Source organism: Phascolarctos cinereus, unplaced genomic scaffold (assembly GCF_003287225.1).
Source record: "Phascolarctos cinereus isolate Bilbo 61053 unplaced genomic scaffold, phaCin_HiC Scaffold_2;HRSCAF=192, whole genome shotgun sequence".
Classification (NCBI taxonomy): Eukaryota; Metazoa; Chordata; class Mammalia; order Diprotodontia; family Phascolarctidae; genus Phascolarctos; species Phascolarctos cinereus.
In genome coordinates, this window is record NW_027555625.1 from 148,285,771 (window position 1) to 148,307,761 (window position 21,991).

General features: G+C 39.7%; 1 protein-coding gene across 3 annotated transcripts in view; it reads left to right on the plus strand.

Moving 5' to 3' along the window:
* The window catches only part of ACOXL (acyl-CoA oxidase like), a 539,860-nt gene that overhangs the window by 389,462 nt on the left and 128,407 nt on the right, over positions 1-21,991 (plus strand). For 2 of the 3 annotated variants that reach the window (XM_078149677.1, XM_020987606.2), the window contains exon 16: positions 10,543-10,623. The exons of the other annotated variant lie outside the window; for it this stretch is intronic. In XM_078149677.1, coding sequence (XP_078005803.1) covers positions 10,543-10,623 — 81 coding nt within the window. The remainder of the gene's footprint in view (positions 1-10,542; positions 10,624-21,991) is intronic. 3 annotated transcript variants of the gene reach the window in all.

The following is a 21,991-nucleotide window of genomic DNA, read 5'->3' on the forward strand; positions in this document are numbered from 1 at the left end:
GATGAGGTATGAGGGAAGGGCTGTGGAGAGATCATGGAGCCTGCCTGGACCTTTTGTAATTGGTTCCCGGGGGGGGGGGATCACATGTTTAGGAAGGACCTTTGGGGATTGGCTGTGTAACCAGAACTATTGGCATCTTCAAGAAGGCCTCTTCTTTGCTTCATTCCTTTCTGGAAGATTTTGGTGACTGTCTCTCACACCATGACTGCTGTGAGGGGGAAAACCTCAGAGCCTTATTCCTCTCCAAGGGCATGTGATCCAAGAAATGGGCTTCTGTCCTGGACCATTTTGTTCATTCTTTTCTGTTCTAGGTGCAAGGAGAGAAGTCAGCTCATGGTCAGGAAAGTGAACTACAGGAATCTGGGAGTCATAATCTTGACTGGGTGTTATGCCTTTTTTAAAAATTTTTTTTTGTTTTTGTTTTTAGAGCAATTTCAATCCTCCTAGGAGGAAGGAACAATATTTGGAAGTGACCTTTGAGTCCTCAGTGGAAATACTCAGATGGCAGTCATGCCATTTCTGGACTTGGATTTGATGGGACCAATGAACTAAACTAAATTTTGATTCTACTAGCCCAGACACCACGGTGGTGTCAGGGAGAGTGTGCCCTAAAAGTACTGAGGGAAATGCTTGTGTATTCTTCTTTCTATATCTTTGAAGGAAATATCCCTTTGTGAAAGCTTCCTGATATTAAGCAGTGAAATGGAATTGGGGTACTAACACAGGCTTATAAAATGAGGGGAGCATAGCCATCAGAGGTTTGAGCCAATGGCAGAGGGAAGAGACTGTTCCCAAACCTTTCGGGGTACCCTAGAATGCTGAGGGGGCAATATAACAAGGCTGGGTCAGGAAAACAAGATCCAAGGGTACTTGCTGCTCGGAGAACCACAGAACGTGAAAGCTAGAGCTCACCTAGTCCACCTGCCTTATTTTGCAAAAAAGGAAACTGAGGTCCAAAGAGATTAAGGCTACATAACAAGTTAGTTGCAGAGAGACTTGGCTAGAATCAAGATCTCCCTAATTCAGAGACCTTATTCAGTTCTCTTTCTCCTGGCGTCAGTTAAATTCTCTGCATGATTTTCCTTATCTTTAAAGTGAGGGGGGTATTTTAAAAGATATCTAAATTCTCTTTTAGCTCAACAATTCTGTGATAGTATATGCCCCTCAGAGAAAAGAAGGTATTGGATTACAGTCATTTAATCAGATACTAGAGGTTATAATAACCATTTCAATTAGATAACAGCCGTGGGAGTCTCAAAAATAATCTGAAGGCATACTGAGTTTTGGCAATGCCCCAGGAAAAGTGTATGTGAGAGAGTGTATTAGGCTATAGTAAATTAGCATTTTCTCTTTTAATAATGCTCTTTCCCCTTCTTTACACCAGTCCAAATCTTCCTACTCATCATTCAATACTTGGCTGAAATCCTTCTTTTTTTCTCTTCAAAGCCTTCTCATCCCAAGCTATCCGAGTGGTTCTGTTATAAGTGCACATGTTTATATAGGACATTCAGGTTTGCAAATCACTTTACATACATTGTCTCTGTGATGCAGATACTATAGGCAATAGTCAGTAAACATTTATTAAGTTCCTACTATGTGCTAGGCACCATGGTAAACTCTGTGTATACAAAACAAAACCAAACCAAAAAGGACAATCCCTGCCTTCGAGGCATTCACAATCTAATCTAATCGGAGAGACAACGTGCAACAAATATGTACCAACAAGCTATAAATTGGAAATAAGCAACAGAGGGAAGGAACTAGAATTAAGACGGATTAATGAAGAAGGTAGAAGGTAGGGTTTTCACTGGGACTTGAAGGAAGCCGAAAGTTAGAAATCAGAAGGGAAAATGTTCCATAAGGCATAAAGGACAGAGAAAATGTCAAGAATCGAGAGTTGGAGTGTCTTGTTTGAGGAACAGTGAGAAGGTTGGTGTCACTGAATTGTAGAGTATGTGGACTGGAAAGGGAAAGGGTCAAGGTGTGAAGGGTTTGGGATGCCCAACAGATCATATTATATTTGATCCTAGAGATGATAGGGAGCCACTGGAGTTTGTTGAGTAAGGGGGTAACATGGTCAGATCTGGACTTTAGGAAGGTTACTTTGACAGCTGAGAAGATGATGGACTGGAGTAGGGAGCATGTGGCAGAGACACAAACCAGAAGGTTATTATAGTAGTTCAGGAGTGAGGTGATGAGGGCTTACCCCTGGGTGGTGACAATCAGAGGAGAGAAGGGGGCATATGAGAGGTAGGTTATGAAGGGAAAAATTGACAGGCTATAGCAACACATTGGATATAGGGGGTAAGAGATAGTATGGAATCACGGATAACACTTTGGTGATGAACCTGGGAAACTGGAAGAATGTTAGTGCCCCCAACAATAATAGGGAAGTTTGGAAAAGGAGGAGGGTTTAGTGGTGGAATAATGAGTTCAGTTTTGGACAGCTGAGTTTAAGATGTCTACAAGACATCCAATTTAAGATGTTCAAATGCAGCCCTGGAGGTCAGCAGAGAAGTTAGGGCTGGATAAGTAGGTTTGAAAATCATCAATATAATGGACTCTTTGGGAGCTGATGAAATCACCAAGTGAAATAGTATAGATGGAAAAGAGAAGAGGTCCAGGACAAGGCTCTATGGGACACCCCAGGTTAGTGGGCCTGACACAAATGAAGATCCAGCAAAAGAGACTGCGAGGGAGTGATCAGATAAGTAGGAGGAGAATCAGGAGTGTGTCACAAAAACCCAAAGAAAGGAAAACATCAAGGAGCAGAGGGTAATCGATAGTGTCAAAGACTGCAGAGAGGTCAAGAAGGATGGAGATGGAGAAAAAAACTATTGGATTTGGCCACCAAGAAATAGTAACTTTGGAAAGTGCCATTTTGGTTGAATGATAAAGTCAGAAGCCAGACTACAGAGTTAAGAGAGTGAGAGGAAAGGAAGTTGGGGCATGTATTGTAACTGGGCTTCTCAGAGTTTAGCCACATTAGTGTCCCCATTTCTTTTTAAAAAATTTTATTATAAACTTGTCAAATATCAAGATGAATATTTCTATATAAAAAGTACAAAGAATACATATGTGAAAGAAGTATCTAAAAACTGAATTTCTGTTACGTACAAATTGTCTTTTAAAAAGTATATAATTGAGGAAGAAGCCAAGGTGGCAGAATATAGGCAGCAACTCAGCTGAACTCGTCCAACATTCCCTCTAAACAACTTTAAAATAATGCCTCAGGATGTTGGTCTATGCCCAGTTTCTGCCACGCTATTTTCCAGTTTTCCCAGCAGTTTTTGTCAAATAGTGAGTTCTTATCCCAGAAGCTGGAGTGTTTGGGTTTATCAAACAGTAGATTACTATAGTCATTGCCTACTGTGTCATCTGTACCTAACCTATTCCATTCATCCACTACTCTACTTCTTAGCCAGTACCAAATAGTTTTGATGATTGATGCTTTGTAATAACGGAAATTGAGGGGATGCTCATCCATTGGGGAATGGCTGAACAAGCTGTGGAATATGAATGTAGTGGAGTACTATTGTGCTATAAGAAATGATGAGCAGGCGAACTTCAGAAAAACTTGGAAAGACTCGTATGGACTGATGCTGAGTGAAATGAGCAGAACCAGGAGAACATTGTATACAGGAACAGCCACATCGTGCAATGATTAACTTTGATAGAATTGACTCTTCTCAGTCATAATAGAAAATGCTATCTACATCCAGAAAAAGAACTATGGAATCTGAATGCAGATCAAAGCATGCTATTTGCACGCTCTCTCTCTCTCTCTCTCTCTCTCTCTCTCTCTCTCTCTCTCTCTCTCTCTCTCTCATTCTTCTTTACAACACGACTAATGTGAAAATATGTTTAGTAGGAATGTATATGTAGAGCCTGTATCAGATTGCATGAGGGAGGCAGGAAAGAAGGGGGAGAAAATTTGAACTCAAAAGCTTATGGAAATTAATGTTGAAAACTAAAAATAAATAAATTTTAAAAAAAAGAAAGGAAAGAAATAACACCTCAAATTGGATTCTGGAGTGGAAGATCCAACAACAATGTTTCCAGCCCAAATGGGATGTCCGCAGGAGAGGTCTGTGATACCAGGATGGTGGCTTGCCTGCACCAGGCCTTGGGGGCAACTGCTGCAGCAGGGCAGCAGCAGCTTCAAGAACTCTCAGGACAAGATAGTTAGGGGATCATATGTCTAATCAGAAAGAGATTACAGGGGACCTTTTGCAGGTACTGGGTTCAGGACCCTGTTGCATTGCCTATATGCATTTCCAGATCATAGTTCCAGGGTGAAGAGGAGCACTAGTAATTATGGCCCCAAGGTAGCAGGGACCAAATTCCAGAGGTCCCAGGTCAAAGAGAAAATACTTCAAGCAGCCAGAAAGAAACCACTCAAATGCTGTGAAGCTACAGTCAATATCACATAAGATAATAATCAGTTCTAATGATATTAATTTAACCTTTGTGAATTTGTGTTTTATTTCTAAAACTAAATGATAGACTCCTTGATCATAGAGACCATGTTTTATATTTTGTATCTGTTACTCACTTACCCTTTTCTTGTGAGCATAGTACAATATTTTGCCCATGGCAGATGCTTAGCCATCTGTGTTGATTGATACACTGTATGTTTTGCACATCGTACACAAAATATACATACATACACATTCATAATCCCTTAGCCAATTCCAGACTAACATATGCTAGATTTACATGATTCTTTACATATCAAGCCAGGAAAAGAGTCATAGGATCATAGATTTAGATTTGGAAGTGACTTAGAGGTCATTGAGGCCAATCTTCTCAATTTTCAGATGAGGAAACTGAGGCTCAGAGAGGTTGTAACTTGCCCAGTCACACAGCTAGCAAAGTCTATGAAGCAGAATTTGAAGTCAGATATTCCTGATGCCACAGCCAGCATTCTATCTACCCTGTGAGACCTAAGCAAGTTATAAAAACTGTGCTTCTTCTTGGGTTTGGGGTTTCATTCTTAACCCATGTGACTTGACTTGCCACAAATTAAATTCCTATATGCCTCAGAGAGTGGAATTTTCAGGCATAATGTTTATGCTGTCTGCCTCCCAAGGTTGTTATGAAGATCAAAAGAGATGATGTGTGTAAACACTATATAAATATGACTTATTATTAATCTGTGCCCTAGAGGTGAATTGGAGAGAAAAAGGAGTAGAGACTTGGCTGGGGGGGAGGGAAGACCTGAGGAGGCTGTTTAAGAATGGCTTCTCTCTTTTCACACTTGACCCCAAGTTCACTGTCTGACAGTGGTCCCAACAGATGCCGAGTAGGAGAGCATGCTACGTATGTGCTTCATCAAACTACCCTGATAAGCTTCGGGTCTCAGAACTCCCTTTTAATGACTGAGAAAAAAGGACATAAAACTAAATGAAGGACTCTTATGTGGAAGCAGGGTTTATCTTTTTTTTATCTTTTTCATCCCAGAGGGTGGAAAGGGCCGCCTAGGAGAACTTGGTGAATGTTGTAAAGATATAGATGAAGGCTTGATGTCAAGTAACAATCAGAGCTGTCCAAAAGAAGAATGAGTTGCTTCAGGAGGTAGTAGGTTGCCCCTGACTAGAGAAGAGTGGATTAGGTCTTGTAGTTATTGTAGAGGGAAATTCTCAGCCAGGTACAGGTTGAGCTAGACAACCCCTAAGGAGCCTTCCTGCTTTGTTATTCTGCAAACTCATGATAGGTAACCAGAGCACCATTCCATCCCACCTCAAGTCCTGCCCACAGGCCCTTATGGTTGACTATAGTAAGGAAGAATTCAGTATCCCTGGGAAGCAAGGAGACATTGGGGTCAGTGGCTTACATCCTTGTAGTTTTTTCGCTGACCCCATTCGAAAGATGCATGGAACACATTGGTTGGCAGCAGTGGGTAAAACAATGGACTTGGAATCAGGAAGACCTGAGTTCAAATATGGCCTCAGACACTTACTAGCTGTGTGACCCTGGGCAAGTCACTTAACTAAAGCCTGCCTCAGTTCCCCCATCTGTAAATGAGGATAATAATACCTACCTCCCAGGGTTGTTGTGAGGATAAAATGAGATTATGAAGCACTTTACAAAGCTTAAAGTGATATATCAATACTAGGCATCATTATTATCATCATTGTTATTATTATCAACTTGGTTTTGTGTGTTGAAAACATTCAGTGCTCCCATCCCATGTAAGCTTTCCACTCTTATTCTTGGAAGAAGTTAAAATTCAGAGCCTCAAGTATGTTTCCTCACCTGTTCTATGTCCTTACACCATCTGAGGAGCTATAGAATTTTAGGAAACAAGTATCTTGGGGCCTAATTTCTTTCATATGTGAAAAAGACATTAGTCTCTGTCTTCTGTCAGCTTTAGCCAGTCACCAAGGGCAGGCAGATGCAATAACTACAGTGTACAGCTGAACTTAAAGATCACATTATTGAAATGAGAGCTTTCTGGCTGACCTTCCTGTAAAGGCATAGCTTTAGAGTCTGTAAAATCTATTTAAATACATCTTGCTTTTTCCTTCTTTGACCCCTCCACCAGCCCACAGGGTTTGGAGGAACTTGTAAAATGAGGAAGCTGCTGAGAAAAAAAAAATCGGGGTGGGGGGGAGGGAGGAGGAGGATAGCAGTTATTTTGTTTGTTTTAGTTGTGTGTCTGATAGTGATTATGATCAAGACTTCTTTTATTTGGGTTAAGTTAAATGAATACTCAAAGCTGAAAGAGAAAGAATCATCAGATATTATTTCTCTATTTTGAAAGTCTACGTGATGAAAAACAGAGCATTTTACTTGACATAGCAGAGGGCAGGGAGAGGAGGGAAAATTAGGAAGTAATATACTCAATTATAGAAACCTTTTGCCAAGATCATATTTACTCGTGTTCTGACAATTTCAGTTATGCCTTGGGGGAGGAAAGAAAATTCAGCAACAAGTTCTATGAGACATGTGCAGATTTCCCATTCCAAGTATGCTAGAGCTATAATGATTAATGGTTAACTAATACATTAATTTCTTATCCAGAAATAGCCTACCTCCTTGGAGGGGGAAAGGAAAAGTTTCAGAGTGCCAGGACACAGAGCAGAGAGACCAGTAAGGGGAGGAAGGTAATAGAGAGAAATAATATGGCACTGACCCAATCCATTAGCTAAAAGGTCAGGTTGAGGTGGAGTTAAATGCTTTTGTGGAGGGTTGGACACCTAACATCTGACTCTGCCATATTCTCCCATTCCTGTTTCATCTTCTTTTCAAGTTTCCCCTTTGTTGTGTGTTCTCATTTGTTTTCTCCATTCCCTAAATTTGTATTTCTCTTTCCTTAAATCCCTGTTCACTTATTCTCTGGTTCTATACACTTAATCCTCCCCTCTTCTGTGCTTCCAGATAACTATCAAGGGTCCTGCCATCATCCCATTTCCTTATTGCTTGGAGAGTCCTTACTCTCCCTCACCTCTCATATCCAATTTATTGACAAGTCTTGCCATGTCTTTGCAACATCTTTCCTATATACTCTGTTTTCCTGTCTAATGCCATCGTCATCCTAATACAGGTTCTCATCACCTCATGCCTGGACTCGTGCAATAGCCTGCAGGTGGGTCTGCTTGTTTCCAGTGTCTACCATTTCCAGTCTGTCCTCCACTAAGCTGCCAAATTAATCTTCCTAAAATGCAGATCTCACTGTGTCACTACCCACCCTGTACTAAATAAACTTCATTTGCAACTTAATACCTTTAGGATCAAATATGAAATCCTTTGTTTGGTTTTTATGACTTTTCACAAATCTGTCTGCTTCCTACCTTTCCAATCTTTTCCCCATCCATATACTCTGTTGTTGTGAAGTCATTTTTCAGTCGGGGGCTGACTCTCTCTGACACCATTTAGGGCTTGCTTTTCAGAGATACTGGAGTGGTTTGCCATTTCCTTCTCTAGCTCATTTTACAGATGAGGAAACTGAGGCAAAAAGGGTTACGTGACTTGCCCAGGGTCACACAACTAGTAAGTATCTGAGGCCAGACTCATCAGAAGATGAGTCTCCCTGACTATGTGCCCAGCTGCCTATTTACTCTGCCACCTAGCTGCCTGATCCATGTACTCTGCAATCCAGGGATACTGACCTTCCTGTTTAATTTCAAACAGAACACCCCCTCTCACAGTTCTGTGCCTTTTAATTGGCTGTCCCCTCTGTCTGGAATGCTCTCCTCCTAGACTCTGCCTCCAGACTTCCCTAGCTTTCTTCAAGGCTCACCTTCTTTAGTCCCCTATAGCCTTCCCTCAGAAATTACCTCCCACTTTACCCTGTGAATATCTCATAAATATATACTTGTTTTCATGTTGTCTCTCCCATCAGACTGTGAGCTCTCTGAAGACAGTGACTATTTTTGGCCCTTCTTTGTATCCTCAGTCATTAGTATAGTGTCTGGCACCAGTCAATACTTAATGAATATTTGTTCACTTGAATTCACTTGATTCACTTTTTATACAGAACAAACTGTAAAATGCTAGCATAGAAAGGGATCTTAAAAGATTGTTTTAACCCATCATCACTATTTTAGAGGTAAATGAAATTGAGGGCCAGATAAAGGACTTGCTCAAGGTCATGTAATTATTAGTGTCCGAGCCAGGACTAAAACCAAATTCTTCTCATTCTTAAAGCCAGTAGTCTTTTCTTTTACATGAGGCTTTTCTTTCACTCTTGTCCCTATTCCAACTTGATACACGGTGGGAAGGGAGTATTGCATAGGGAGAATGAGAGAACCCTGATGGTAGCTTTCATAATCTAAGGAAAGGATTCCATTGGAATTGAGGATAAGGGGAATGAAGGGTAGGAACTGGAGCTTCAGATAATCAGGAAGCTGTGGGATTTGTAGGCCTCCTGGTGGTGTAAATCAATGCTATATGCCTCGATCCCTGGTTGGCTTCCCACTCTCCCTTTTTTTTTTCTTCTTTGAGAGATTGATCCGTCTGATTCTCTTTCTGCTTCCACCATTTGTCCCACCTATTCAGGTAAGTAGTGAAGCAGATAGAGCACTAGGCCTGGAGTTGGAAAGATTTCCTGATTTCAAATCTAGCCTCAGATACTTCCTAGCTGTGTGAGCCAGGGCAAGTTACTTAACCTCTGTCTACTCAGCTTCCTCATCTGTAAAATGAGAATAAGAATAGCACCTACCTCCCAGATTGTTGTAAGGATCAAGTGAAATATTTGTAGTGCTTTGCAAACTTTGAAGATCTGTATAAATGCTAGATATGTCATCATCATCATCATCATCATGTCACCAGGATTTCTCTCCTTCCCTGGCCTATTATAGAACAGAAATGTGTAGATTCATAGATTTTCACATATATTTCCCAGCAGGAGTCACAAGCTTTTTCAAAGTTTTCCTAAAATTTTAGCAGAATTACATCTGCCAGCCACATTTGCTTTGCTTTGCTCCCTGACCAGAAATGACCTTGGGTCTGGTCCAGAAGACTCGGCAAGGTCCCGGAGCCTGATGTAATCAGCACGATGCCATCTTCAGGGAAGAGCATCTGGAGGACCATCTCCACAGGCTTCTAAAAAAAGCCCATTGTGTTTTAAATGGAGCCACTTGACTAAGTCTTTAAACCCAAATCACTCTGGCTTTCATTGAATGGCCAATAATAGCCCCAGCTCAGGCCCCTGTAGGGGCCATTTTGGTGGCTTGAATGAGTGTAAATAGCAGCTGTTTTCTGTTCTGGCCAGAATCTCTGAGGGTCTTCCCCTCCCATATTGGGAGGGGTTTTGTGATGGTAAATTGGGCCATCTTTTATCTCAATTCTTACCTAGCCCTTCCTCACTGAATGGGCATAGCTTCAGACAAACTTTCAGGGAAAGACCTTAATTTGGAAAGGCCAAGGTTGTTCCACTGCATCCTGGGCCATCACCAGTCATCTTAACCTTTGCCTTGCCTCTGGACTATGATGACTCTGGAGGAGAGAGTGAGGCTGATGACTTTAAACAGCTCTGCCTCACTCAAATCCAATTGATGTGCAAGTCAAGAAATCACCCTAGTGATGTCACTCGTCCTCTTCTAGGACCGACAGTAGGCATCTATAAGGCATCTTTACTTGACTTTTATTCTGCAGTACAAACACTCTTAATACATGTCTCTCTGTTTTGTACCTTACCCAATATTAGTCATCATAGGGTTACTCAACAACAAAGCCATCTTGGGTATTCTATCTTTTGAGGAATCTTCCACAATGCCAACACAAGCATGTGAAAGCTTTTGCTGGAGGGGAGCCTCTAAAGGTGGCACTTTCCTCTGCTGCATCAAATGCCTTCTTATATTCAACAAACAATAATCATGGTTTGATGTATATACCCGCACTAGAGAAAATAAGTACTTAAAGAATACCTGTTCTATTTACATGTTAAGTTTGTTGTGTATTTGAAAGGAATAGCAAGTTATGTGTGGTAGATTTGTAATTTCACGTGCAATCATTTTTTAAAATTGTACTGTTATGGAAATGCTTGTTTTATTCTATAAATGAAAAAAAACCAGAATACTTGTTCTCCATATACAGCTGGATGGGCGGAACATAGAGCTGGTCCATCAGTACAGTGTTTTGGACCAACAGAGCCAAGGGATACCAAGTAGGAGGCAGGTGAGTGGCATAGTGGGTATAGTGCTGGGTCTGGAGTCAGGAAGACCTGAGTTCAAATGTGGCCTCAGGCATGTACTAGCTTTGTGACCTTGGACCAGTCACTTAATCTCTATTTGCTTCAGTTTCCTTAACAGTGCAATGGAGATAATAGTACTTACTTCCCAGGGTTGTTGTGAGGATTAAATGAGATGATATTGTAAAGCACTTAGCACAGTGCCTGGTACTAGTAGTTGCTATATTAGTGCTAGCTGTTATCATCATCACTATTATAAATAATAATAAACTTAATGGGAGGAAGAAAATGGGCTAGATTACCTCTTATAAATTGTGCTATGTTTGTAATGACTCCAAGCTTCTTCTGAAAACAAAATCCTATCTTTTTAGCATCAATATTCTTCTGGTTATGTTGTATGACTTCAAATTATTAGTCTCAGAAATGTTTGGGGCTGCTGGTTGCTAAACAAGGGATGGAGAGATGCATGGTAGATTTGAGTGAGTTGCAGAATATCATCAGTGAAAGATTTCATGGAATAAGGATCCTTAATGATATTATCAAATTAACATATGACTAGAAAAGGAAGTGGACCAGTCATGTAGCAAACAACCTCTGTGCCCCCTTGGTCAAGAGACCTAGAAGACCACCCACCCATCCACTGGGTGAACCCCTTGTGTAGGAGTTCCAGGAGAAGATGGGCAAGCATTAAATAGAAAGAGCAGGTATAGGATAGGTTATAATTTACACCACTGGAGAGAATGTCCACGTACATAACAGCATATAAGTCCATTGAAGTATTAGAAATTATTAAAAAAAAAAAAGAGAGTGAGAGGTTTATTTGCTTTTCTGTCCATCTCCCATCTCATTTCCATACAAACCCCTATTCTACTTTTACTTCCTTTTTCTGTGGGGAATGACAGAGGTACCCTCATGATACAGTGAGTTGAGGGCTCAATAAAGGACCACATCTATATCTCAGGAGATAATCCAGTCTCACTATTGACTATCCTGGGTATGTGATCACAGGAAATGGTTCTGGGCCCTTATGATGAAGGCTTAGATAGTGTTTCTGTTTGGTGGCCTGTCAGGGGGCATGAGGAGATGAAATGAAGATTAGCAATAAAGAAATAACAAGAGAAAGGAAGAAGGGGATTGCCAATGCCAGGCCTGTCCCTGCAGATGCTGCCCTGGATCAGCCCTAGGGCAAGGTAAGAAATGAAAAGCAGGACCATCAGTTAAGTGTCTCAGGCAGCAACACGCTCTTTGGTGCTAAGGAGACAAAGGAATAGAGCAGGGAGTGGAGATCCTGAGCAGGAAAGGGGAATTGCAGTGGCTGGAAGCTTTTCAGTAGTTACTCCCAAGTTGCCATTTATATGTAAGCAGATCTGAGACTGGAGGTATAGGAGAGAAGTGGTACCACAGAGAATAATGAAAATGAAGGACGCATTTAAATCTTCCTTTATATAATGCATATAGTTTTACACCAGAAAATTCTACTTCCTAGGGCACACGGATATTTGTTTTGTAATAAGCCATCTCACATGTTGGAGTGATAACAAAAAGCCATCAGCAGACATAGAAGGCACAATTTCAAACCTTCCCTAGGTCTCAGAAATGCTTTGTCTTGCCTCATAAGTAAGGAATTATGAAATTCTAGTGCATACAAATCAGAAATTGCCTTTGAGTCTGAGTGAATGCATAGATATATATAATAGACTTTGGTTAATCAGTCAGCAAAACTGTGTTGAGCACCTACTATGTGCCAAGCACCGGGAATCCAACATAACAACTTCTTAATCAATAAATATTTATTGTGATCACTCACTATGAGCAACATATTTTTCTAAGGTCAGAGTAAGGAGTGATGGGTACGAAGGAAAATAGATACAGAGGAAAATATATAGGCCCTGTACTCAAGGAATCCACCATTTAATTTGAGAAATAAGACATAAATACATGAAAAGCTAAATATTAGAAGTGATAAGTATTCACTGTTACAGAACAAGCAATTTTTAAAGGTATAGTTCAATGGCCTAATGAGTGGTATAAGTTAGTGTAGTGGGATTCCAGAGGAAGGATGAGAACGTGGTGGACCAGGGTAAGCTAGGAAGGCTTTAAGGAGGAAAAAGGATTTCAGCTTGGTATTGAAATATATTGTTGAAAGCATTGTGTGAAGTTATGGATAGAGGAGGCAGGCCATGGAGTTTAGAAGAGTTAGGCTGATATTATTCTCTGACACATATTAGTTGGGTAACCTTGGGCAAGTTACTTAACATTTCGGTGTCCCTGGCATTTCTATAATAGTTTAAGTCACAGATGAGTTCCTGGTTTGCATAGGTGGAGGAAGTTTCTATGCTGGGCATCACAGTGATGAAATAATTGGTAAGGTACTTCCCCAGCCCTTTAAAAAAAAAAGGATTATGGCTAAGATGTAAATAGGAAGGAAGAAGGGGAAATAGCAATATTATATATAATTTTATTACATAGTAGTTATATGAGAGAATAACATTATATATTAATATAACACATACAAACACACATGTGCTTTTTATGACCACTTACTAAAACTCCACATATCTTCAATCATCTATGAAATTGACATGGCTGTTACCTAATTTAAATGGTCGTTTCAACTCTAGTAAAAGGATTTTAGAATAGCAATCTGCCATCATGAAAGTCCCATCAATGGGTTTAACTTGTTAAGTAAGGTAAATCCAGGTTCAAGGAAAACCTAGACAAAGCCTTGCTGCTTTACTCCCTCTGATGAAATATTTGCACATTATGCTAATTATGTCTTTATACTTCATTGCTTCAATGGTTCTATGATCTCATCGATGTGGTTACTACCTCCATCAGCTCAGATCACAACCTATTCAAATTTTCTCATCTTGTGCCATTCTTGTGCCTTTTCTCTCATTGCTCCTCCACAGAGGACCCACCCACTGCCCTGGAGGTCTTCTCTCTGTCTTTGTTTTCTGTGGGTACCAGTGCAGTACTTGGCCATCCATCAGTTATGGAAAGGGTGCCTCTAATGCTATAAATCTCATGCTTCTATATTTCTTTAATCACAAAGTCTTGATTATAATTCAGGACAATTTATACTTTTTTGAAGGAAGAGGTACTGAATTTCTCATATGCCTTCGTAAAACTAGATTAATCATTACTTTTGTATAAGGTCTTACTTCTTGCTCTGGTAGCATCATCACTGAGGCTTAGCAAAATATCATAATTAAATTTGTTAAACATGGAGCCAGTCTGTAGTAATTTTCTTCCCAAATTCTTTAAGTTAGGAAAACTTAACATGTGATGACAATGTAAGACGCACCCCCCCCCAAAAAAAAACACTTACAAAGCAAGTCAATGCTATGGTCATAAGAACTGCTAAAAGGTGGCAATGCATTTAAAGGGTAACACCAACATATTGAGTAATTATAAACAATATTACACATTAAGTAGTTCTTTCTTTAGTGCTTCTCCAAACTCTCTTCAGCTTCCAGATGCAACAATTGATGTCCAGATACAAGGTCTGTTGGCCCAATCCGTGTGACTGTGTGAATAAGAGCCACTGGTCAGGATGTAACCAGTGCTGTGCTGGACAATGTCTAAAACTCCTGGGGGGGGGGAATTATGTGCAGCACACTTTTAAGGTTAATCAGCATTTTTTACATTTTTCCATCAGTATCTTAAATCTGGACAATTTTTAAAAAGCCATAATTTGAGCTCTGATTTGTAGGATTCGCCTGTATTCGAGATATAAATGCTCACACTAAAAGATGAACAGTTGGCTGATTCCAGCACAACCCCTGCCTGTAATACATAAATCCACATAGACAGGGGAAGTTAGTGTGGAGGGCTGGAAAGTTCTCTGGATTAGGAATCAAGAGAATAGGTTTTCAGTCTTGGCTCTGCCATGAACAAGCTATGTAATATTGTAGTTACTTATCTGTGTTACTTATCTTATGTGCTGTTTCCTGTAGTCAGTGTAAGCTCCTTGAAGGCAAAGACTTGTCTTTGTTTCCCTGATACAGGGGAAGGTGCCTGGCACACAGTAGACATTTATTTTTTGCTTGTTGAATTGAAGTCATATAACCCTTCTGGGCCTCAAGTTTCACACCTGTCAAAATTAATTTAAGAAATATTTATTAACAATGATAATGTTAGTAATACCTGATACTTACATAGTGCTCTAAGGTATACAAAACACTTTATGTACATTAGCTAATTGATCTCACCACAACCCTTTGAGGTAAATACTAAAGATATCATTGTTCCCATTTCACAGAAGAGGAAACTGACACCAAGAGATGTTATCACCTACCCAGGGAAATATCTTAGGGGAGCTTTGAACCCAAGTCTTCCTACCTTCTTGATACCTGCTATTGAGACAATGATGTTTAAGGCATTTCCCTATGGCTCATACAGTCTAGAATTCTCAAAACTTGGAACTTAAACTGAGAGAAGTTTCACCAGTGGATCTTTATGTGAGCCTTTCCAGACTTCAAAGCCAGGTTTATGGTAGGGAAACTCATTTTCCCACAGTATTATTTAGACTCTTTTTTCAGCCTTTTTCAGACTTACTTTGCTTTAGCAGTGATTATTTTCATCTGTCTCCGTCTTGTGAGCCGAGGCACAGACCTCCTATAATTTCAGTGGTGTGGGGAAATCCTAATGTGGATATACTAGAGTGGAAATTGGTCTCTAATGAATAGTTTTAGAGGTAGCTGAGAAACTTAGATTGTAAGCTCCTTGAAGGCAGGGAATGTTTTTTGCCTCTTTTTGTATCCCCCGTGCTTAGCCTAGTGCCTGGCACATAATAGGTGCTTAATAAATGTTTATTGATTGAGGTGACAATTTAAGTGATTTGCCTATCTCTGGTCACAGAGGCAGTAGTATATCAGAAGTAAGACTTGTACTCAGGTCTTCCCTGACCTTAAGGCTGGCCTCAGTCTCTTAAGCCATATTGTCTCTTAGGCTGTTTTCATCTGAGAAAAGTATCTCAATCTTTGAGACCCCCAATTTCTTCTGGGGTCCTCATACTATATTGGGTTATGGATGAGATTTTTATTGCCGAGTTAGGCAAATTAGCAACTACTGGCTCTTAACCTTATAAGTGATGGGAATGCCTTTTGAAGTAAAGCCTTGAGTTTTAGTAACTTAGACGTACATAGAGCTAATTTAATGTATTTTCCTTTTGAGGTAGATAGTACAGATATTATTACCCACGTTTCAAAATTGAGGAAACTGAGATCTGCCAGGTAGAGTGCCTTGCTTACCCTCACACAGTTAAGGAGTATCCAGGGTAGGTCACTTAAGAACTCAGGTTTCATAAATCCAAGGGTAACACATCTCCCACCATGCCACTCTGTGCCTTCTGTGACTGCATTCACTATATTGTTATTGGCACTTATTCCAAATTTAACACTTAATGGGGTAGAGTGGCCATGTTTTTTCTTCCTTCTTTTAAATCAGGTGTGCCTTAGATAGAACGATTCCTCACTCAGGGGACAAGATGTTTGGCACAAAGTATCAAATGAGATTTTGGAGAAGCTTCTAAAACCTAGTCCCGTCCTCTCATCATCACAGGGTGCTTCCTGTTGTCACTCATTTGTCCTAGTCTTCTAACTCATCTCCAAAACAAAATCCTTACTGTCAAGACTTATGTTAGAGTTTCAGTTATTACTCAGAATTGTTGGTTGTTTACCAATCGTGTATCTGGAGAACAGATGAAGAAACACCATTCAGCAGAGAAATGGGACTATGGATTATACACTCTGTTAGATACATTTTTACATTTGTTTCTTTTGCCTCAGGCAGTTAGATGGCTAAATGGATAGTGTTGGACTTGGGAGCAGGAAAACCTAAGTTCAAATCCTGCTTCAGATACCCATTACCTGGGTAATTCTGGGAAAGTCATTTAACCTAACCTCTTTCAGAGTCAAACTCCTGATCTGTAAAATGGACATAATTAATAGCACCTACTTCACAGAGTTGCTATAAGGATAAAGTGAGATAACATTTGTAAAGTGCTTTGCAGACCTTAAAATACTATATAAATACTAGCTCTTATTATAATTATTACTATTAGTAGTAAGACTAGTGTTAGTTGTCACAGTTTTTCTTTGTTGAAAGGGGATACTTCTATATGGGGGCAGAAATAACAGAGAATGACTGGTACGAAACAAAAGACATCTAATAAAACATTTTTACAAAATTAATACTATTTATGCTTTCCCCTCCTCTAATAAAAAAAAACCAACTAATGTGATTGATTCTATTAAACATCCAAATGGCTCCATGAAGCTATATCTTTAGGCCACCATGGTTTGTCTTCAGTGGGAAGGCTAGTAATTACTTTGAGTTTTGTTGTTTAGTCATGTCTAACTCTTTGTGACCCCATATGGGGTTTTCTTGGCAAAGATACAAGAGTGGTTTGCCATTTCTTTCTCCAGCTTATTTTACAGGTGAGGAAACTGAGGCAAACAGGTTTAAGTGACTTGCCCAGGGTCACACAACTAGTGAGTATCTGAGGCCAGAATTGAACTCAGGAAGAGAAGTCTTCCTGACTCCAGGCCCTGCAGTCTATTCACTGCACCACCTAGCTTCCTATAAGTACCTTGGTCCTGGTATCAGATGTCTATCCTTTTTATATGATATATAAAACCAAAATTGAGGAGTAGCTAATTCAGATACTCTTGCTATATCAATTACTACCAACACCATACCTGTGAACAGAAAAGATGATTCTTTTTAAAGTATGATACAAACTCATTCGATTTCCATTTCCTATTGGGCCTCCACCACAGGAATGCTTCAATTATTTAGACATAAAGCTTTGGCAGCTTCAGCTACCCGCAGTTATAAGCCCAAGAGGAAGCAAAAAGGCAAATAGCTGTCAGAAAACCTATTAGTTTTATTCAAAAGAAAAGGCTTGGAGCCACCCTCAGGACCCAGCCCAGAGTCTGTTGTGTTAGAATCACAGAAAGCAAGTTACATGTGCAATTCACTTTTGTGAAAAACCTATTTTCCAGTGACAGCCAGAAAAGTGCCTTTTAGCTGTGCGATATAAAGCATGGAACTGTTGATATGGAACTATAATCTTAGGTTGTGGTATATATGTATGTGTGTATGTATGCGTGTATATGTGTGTGTGTACACATGCATGTGCATGTGTTGGCATGTAGTAAGGAGGCAGGGAGAGGGACTATAGATGCCAAATGTTGCATGTGCAACATGATTACTGTATTGCTTAACTGTTTTTCTTTGTTATAAATGAGGCTTCTGTTGGGAAGCAGGGCATATCAGGAAATAACTATGACATAAAAAAAAGACTTTAAAAACTACATAACAATGACTTGAATTCCAGCTGTACCATTTACCAGCTGTGTGACCTTGGGAAAATCACTTAAGATCTGAGTCAGTTTCCTCATCCATAAAGTGGGCATAATACTTGCCTTATCTACAATGAAGTCTTGTTGGGAGGATCAGCCGAGATAGCGTATATTAAATTCTTTGTAAATTTTAAGTCCCAATAAGAATGTAACTATTATAGATCAACCATCAACAAGTATTTACTAAGTGCTACAGTGTGTCAGGTATAGTTCTAGACTGATGATACAGATACAAAGACTCAAATTCCCTATTCTCAAGAAGGTTACATTCTAATAGGGAAGTAGTAACTACATGCTTAAGTGTATATATAGAATAAGTATAAATCTGATACAAATAAACACAAGGGAGGGAGGGCACTAGCTTTTGGGTAGATCAAGAAAGACATCGTGGAGAAGGATGTGGTACTTGAGGCTATATCTCCCCCCCCAAAAAAATTTTTTATTTATTTATTTGTGTGTTGATGCATATATGTAAATAGTATTTTATTTTTTCCAATTACATGTAAAAATAGTTTTCAACATTCATTTTTATAAGATTTTGAGTTTCAAAGTTTTTCTCCCTCCCTTCTATCCCCCTCCCAAAGACAACAAACAATCTGATATAGGTTATACATATGCAATTGTGTAAACATATTTCCATAATAGTCATGTTGTGAAAGAAGAAACAGAACAAAAGGGAAAAGCCACAAAAAAAAACCCTAAAAAGTGAAAATATTATGCTTTGATCTGCATTCAGATTCCATAGTTCTTTCTCTGGATGTAGATAGCATTTTTTGTCATGAGTCCTTTAGAATTGTCTTGGATATTGCAGAGAAGGGCTAAGTCAATCATAGTGGATCATTACACAATGTTGGTGTTATTGTGTACAATGTTCTTCTGTTCACTTCACTCAGCGTCAGTTCATGTAAGTCTTTCCAGGTTTTTCTGAAATCTACCTACTCATCATTTCTTATAGCACAATAGTATTCCATTACATTCATACACCATTACTTGTTCAGCCATTCCCCAGTTGATGGACATTCCCTCAATTTCCAACTCTTTGTCACCACTAAACTCCATCTTGAAGGAAAAGAGGGATTCTTTGATGAAGAGGGAAGGAGGGAGTATGTTTCAGACAATGCTTGGGATGGTGGGGGTTGTGGTACTACAAAGACTAGGAGACAGGAAATAGAGTGTCATATGTGATGAACAGAGAGAAAGCCAGTTTGGCTGGATCTCAGAGAAGGTGTGTGTCCAATGAGGTTGGAAAAATAGGCTGGATCAGGGCACTAAGAGTTAAAGTTATATTTTATCTTAGAGACAACAGGGAGCCATAGATGTTTATTGAGTAGGGGAGAGAGATGGTCAGATTTGCCCTTAAGGAAAATTACTTTGGCAGCTGTGTGGAGGATGGACATTCCATTAGATTGAGATCTCCTAGAAGGCAGGGACTTCATTTTTGCTTTTCTTTGTCTCTCCAGCACTTGGCATAATTCCTGTCACTTAATAGGTGCTTAATAAATGATGCTTAGCCAGGTGGAACTGGGAGACCTTGAGTAATGTTCACCTTAGTGAAACTATCAGGTAGGCTGTGATTGAGCCTAAGATGTATCTTAGTATTGTAGAATAACCATCTTTTCTGACTTGCCTTTGATTAGTGTTAATTTATTATCTGAATGAAAATTAATCTTAATTGAAAACAGACATGCTCTATTAATAGCATTAATATCACAAATGGACTGAATCAGGCAGCCAGTACTGGCAATGGCACAATGTTACAGCTTTAGCAGAGCTATAGAAAAGATTATAAGCACTTCTACTGTTACTTACAGGGCCCCCGTCTGCCTAGCCAACTATTACAGTTGGAAGGTGTTCTTTCAGTAAGGGATTACAGTTTCCTAAAATAAATATGAATTTAACAAACAACATGGGCATTTTGCAAGCTTGCCACTAATATATTCTCCTTAATAACACAGTACTTCTTTATCATAATTTTTATTATCCATCTAACTTCAGTGCATCTGTGATCTCATTAATGTGTTTTCTCCCTCCAAACATATAGACACCAACCCTCCTGAGCCTTCTTATCTTAGGTAGATTTGTAACCATTCCCTCCCATAAACCCTCCATAGAGGACAGAGGCCTCCAGGATGCCTTCCCTTAGGTCTGAATGTTCTAGGGGTACCAGTGCAGTACTTGGCCTGTCCTTTTCTCTTGCTACATGATCTGACCTGTTCTGATCATACATTTCCTGGAAGTTCTAGTTTACGTCACTTCTTACACACAAGTCATTATTGGTTATGTTCTTTAGCCTTCAAGCCATCCATGCATTAGGAGCCTTAGAGATTCTGTTATTCCATGATTTTCAGTCATGCAGTACCAATGGAAGACAATTTTGTATTTAAAATACGGTTTTTATTTGGGAGCCAGTTGAGATCATTGAAAGTACTCTGTAACTTCCCAAATGAAATATAGTCTGATTTCTTCCTCTTAATAATAATTATGTAATAATAATAGCTAGGATTTATAGCGCTTTATAGCACACTTTAAGGTTAGCAAAGCACTTTAAAATATTTCATTTTATCCTCACAACAACTCTCGAAGGTAGGTGCTATTATTTCCCCCATTCTACAGATGAGGAAACTGAAGCAGACAGCTTAAGTGACTTGCTTAGGGTCACACAACTGATAGGAGTCTTAGACCAGATTTGAACTCAAGTCTTTCTGACTGCAGGTCCAGAGCTCTTTACACTACATCTTCTAGCTGCCTCCATCCAATTATATGACATAGTCTAGACAATAGGCATTTCTCACCTTTTTTTTCTGTATGTAATGTTAGATCGATCTCTTCTGAGTCGCTATGAATCTCAAAGAGGCTTTATAATATTGTGAACATTAATGCAGTGAGCACAACATCCACAAACAGGATTATCTGGAGAATGTCACCATCTGTCACGAATCCCTCTAGCACTTGGACTTTGCTATGACAGTGGCAAAAACTAATGGTGCATTTAGGTTCCTTGTTTTCTGTCTTACTTGGTATTATTGCTCATCAGAGCATTATTGAACGAAATGGTTACATTGACTAAGGAAACATCATCTTGACATGGGAGAGTACCATGTTGGAAGAGAGTCTGCCCTACCGCATCAACTGCTTTTTGAAAAACAAGCATCACAGCAGGATTGTCTCTTCTCTACACTTTTCTGTCACTTCTGTCACTGTGCTTTTTCTGTCAGTAAATCTGGTCTACAAAGTCATTTGTGAAAACTTCCCCATTGCCTTTCCAAATTGTCATCAAGTGTGTCCTCAGTGCATTTGTAAGCCATTCTCATAAAGGTTTTATGGAAATGAGAAAGTAGGCCTTTTGTTGGTGGTTAGTGATTAATGCCTTCATAGCCCACCAGTTCGTTTGGTGGTGATTTTTGCTCTGTCAGTGACTTTTGTAATCTTTGAATATCTTCTCTTTTAGGTTATCTTGAAAATTTGACCCTTGACCTTTCAAATTTGTGTAACTGCTATCAGTGTATTTTTCCCCCTTGTCCTTTGTCTGGTCCCTTGTAATGCTGGATTGTAATGGGAGAGCATTTTAACGTATCTTGTCTGATCTCAAGCTACCATACCACTTTTTGCTCTGTACCACCTCCACCTAATACTAAAGGCTCCACCCTTTCTTTTTGGTAGAAATTTCACCTTATCTTTCCCAGTCTCAGGTGACCACACCAAACTCCACTGCCATGACACCTCCATGTCATTCTTCCATTTACACACCCCACCCTAACCCTAACCCCTCCACTTTCTACCTTTAGGTCTGAGAATACCAATCAGATGAACACTGCCATTCCTGTTGAGACCTACTCAGGGCTAGCTGCCTAAGGAAGTTTAGCTGATGTAAATTAATCACTATAACAAGGAGACCTACTCAGCCAATTGCCTCAGTCGTCATTCTCTCTGACTTTTCTATCCAAAACACTCTTCCTTGGCCACCATTCCTATATGTGTTATCAAT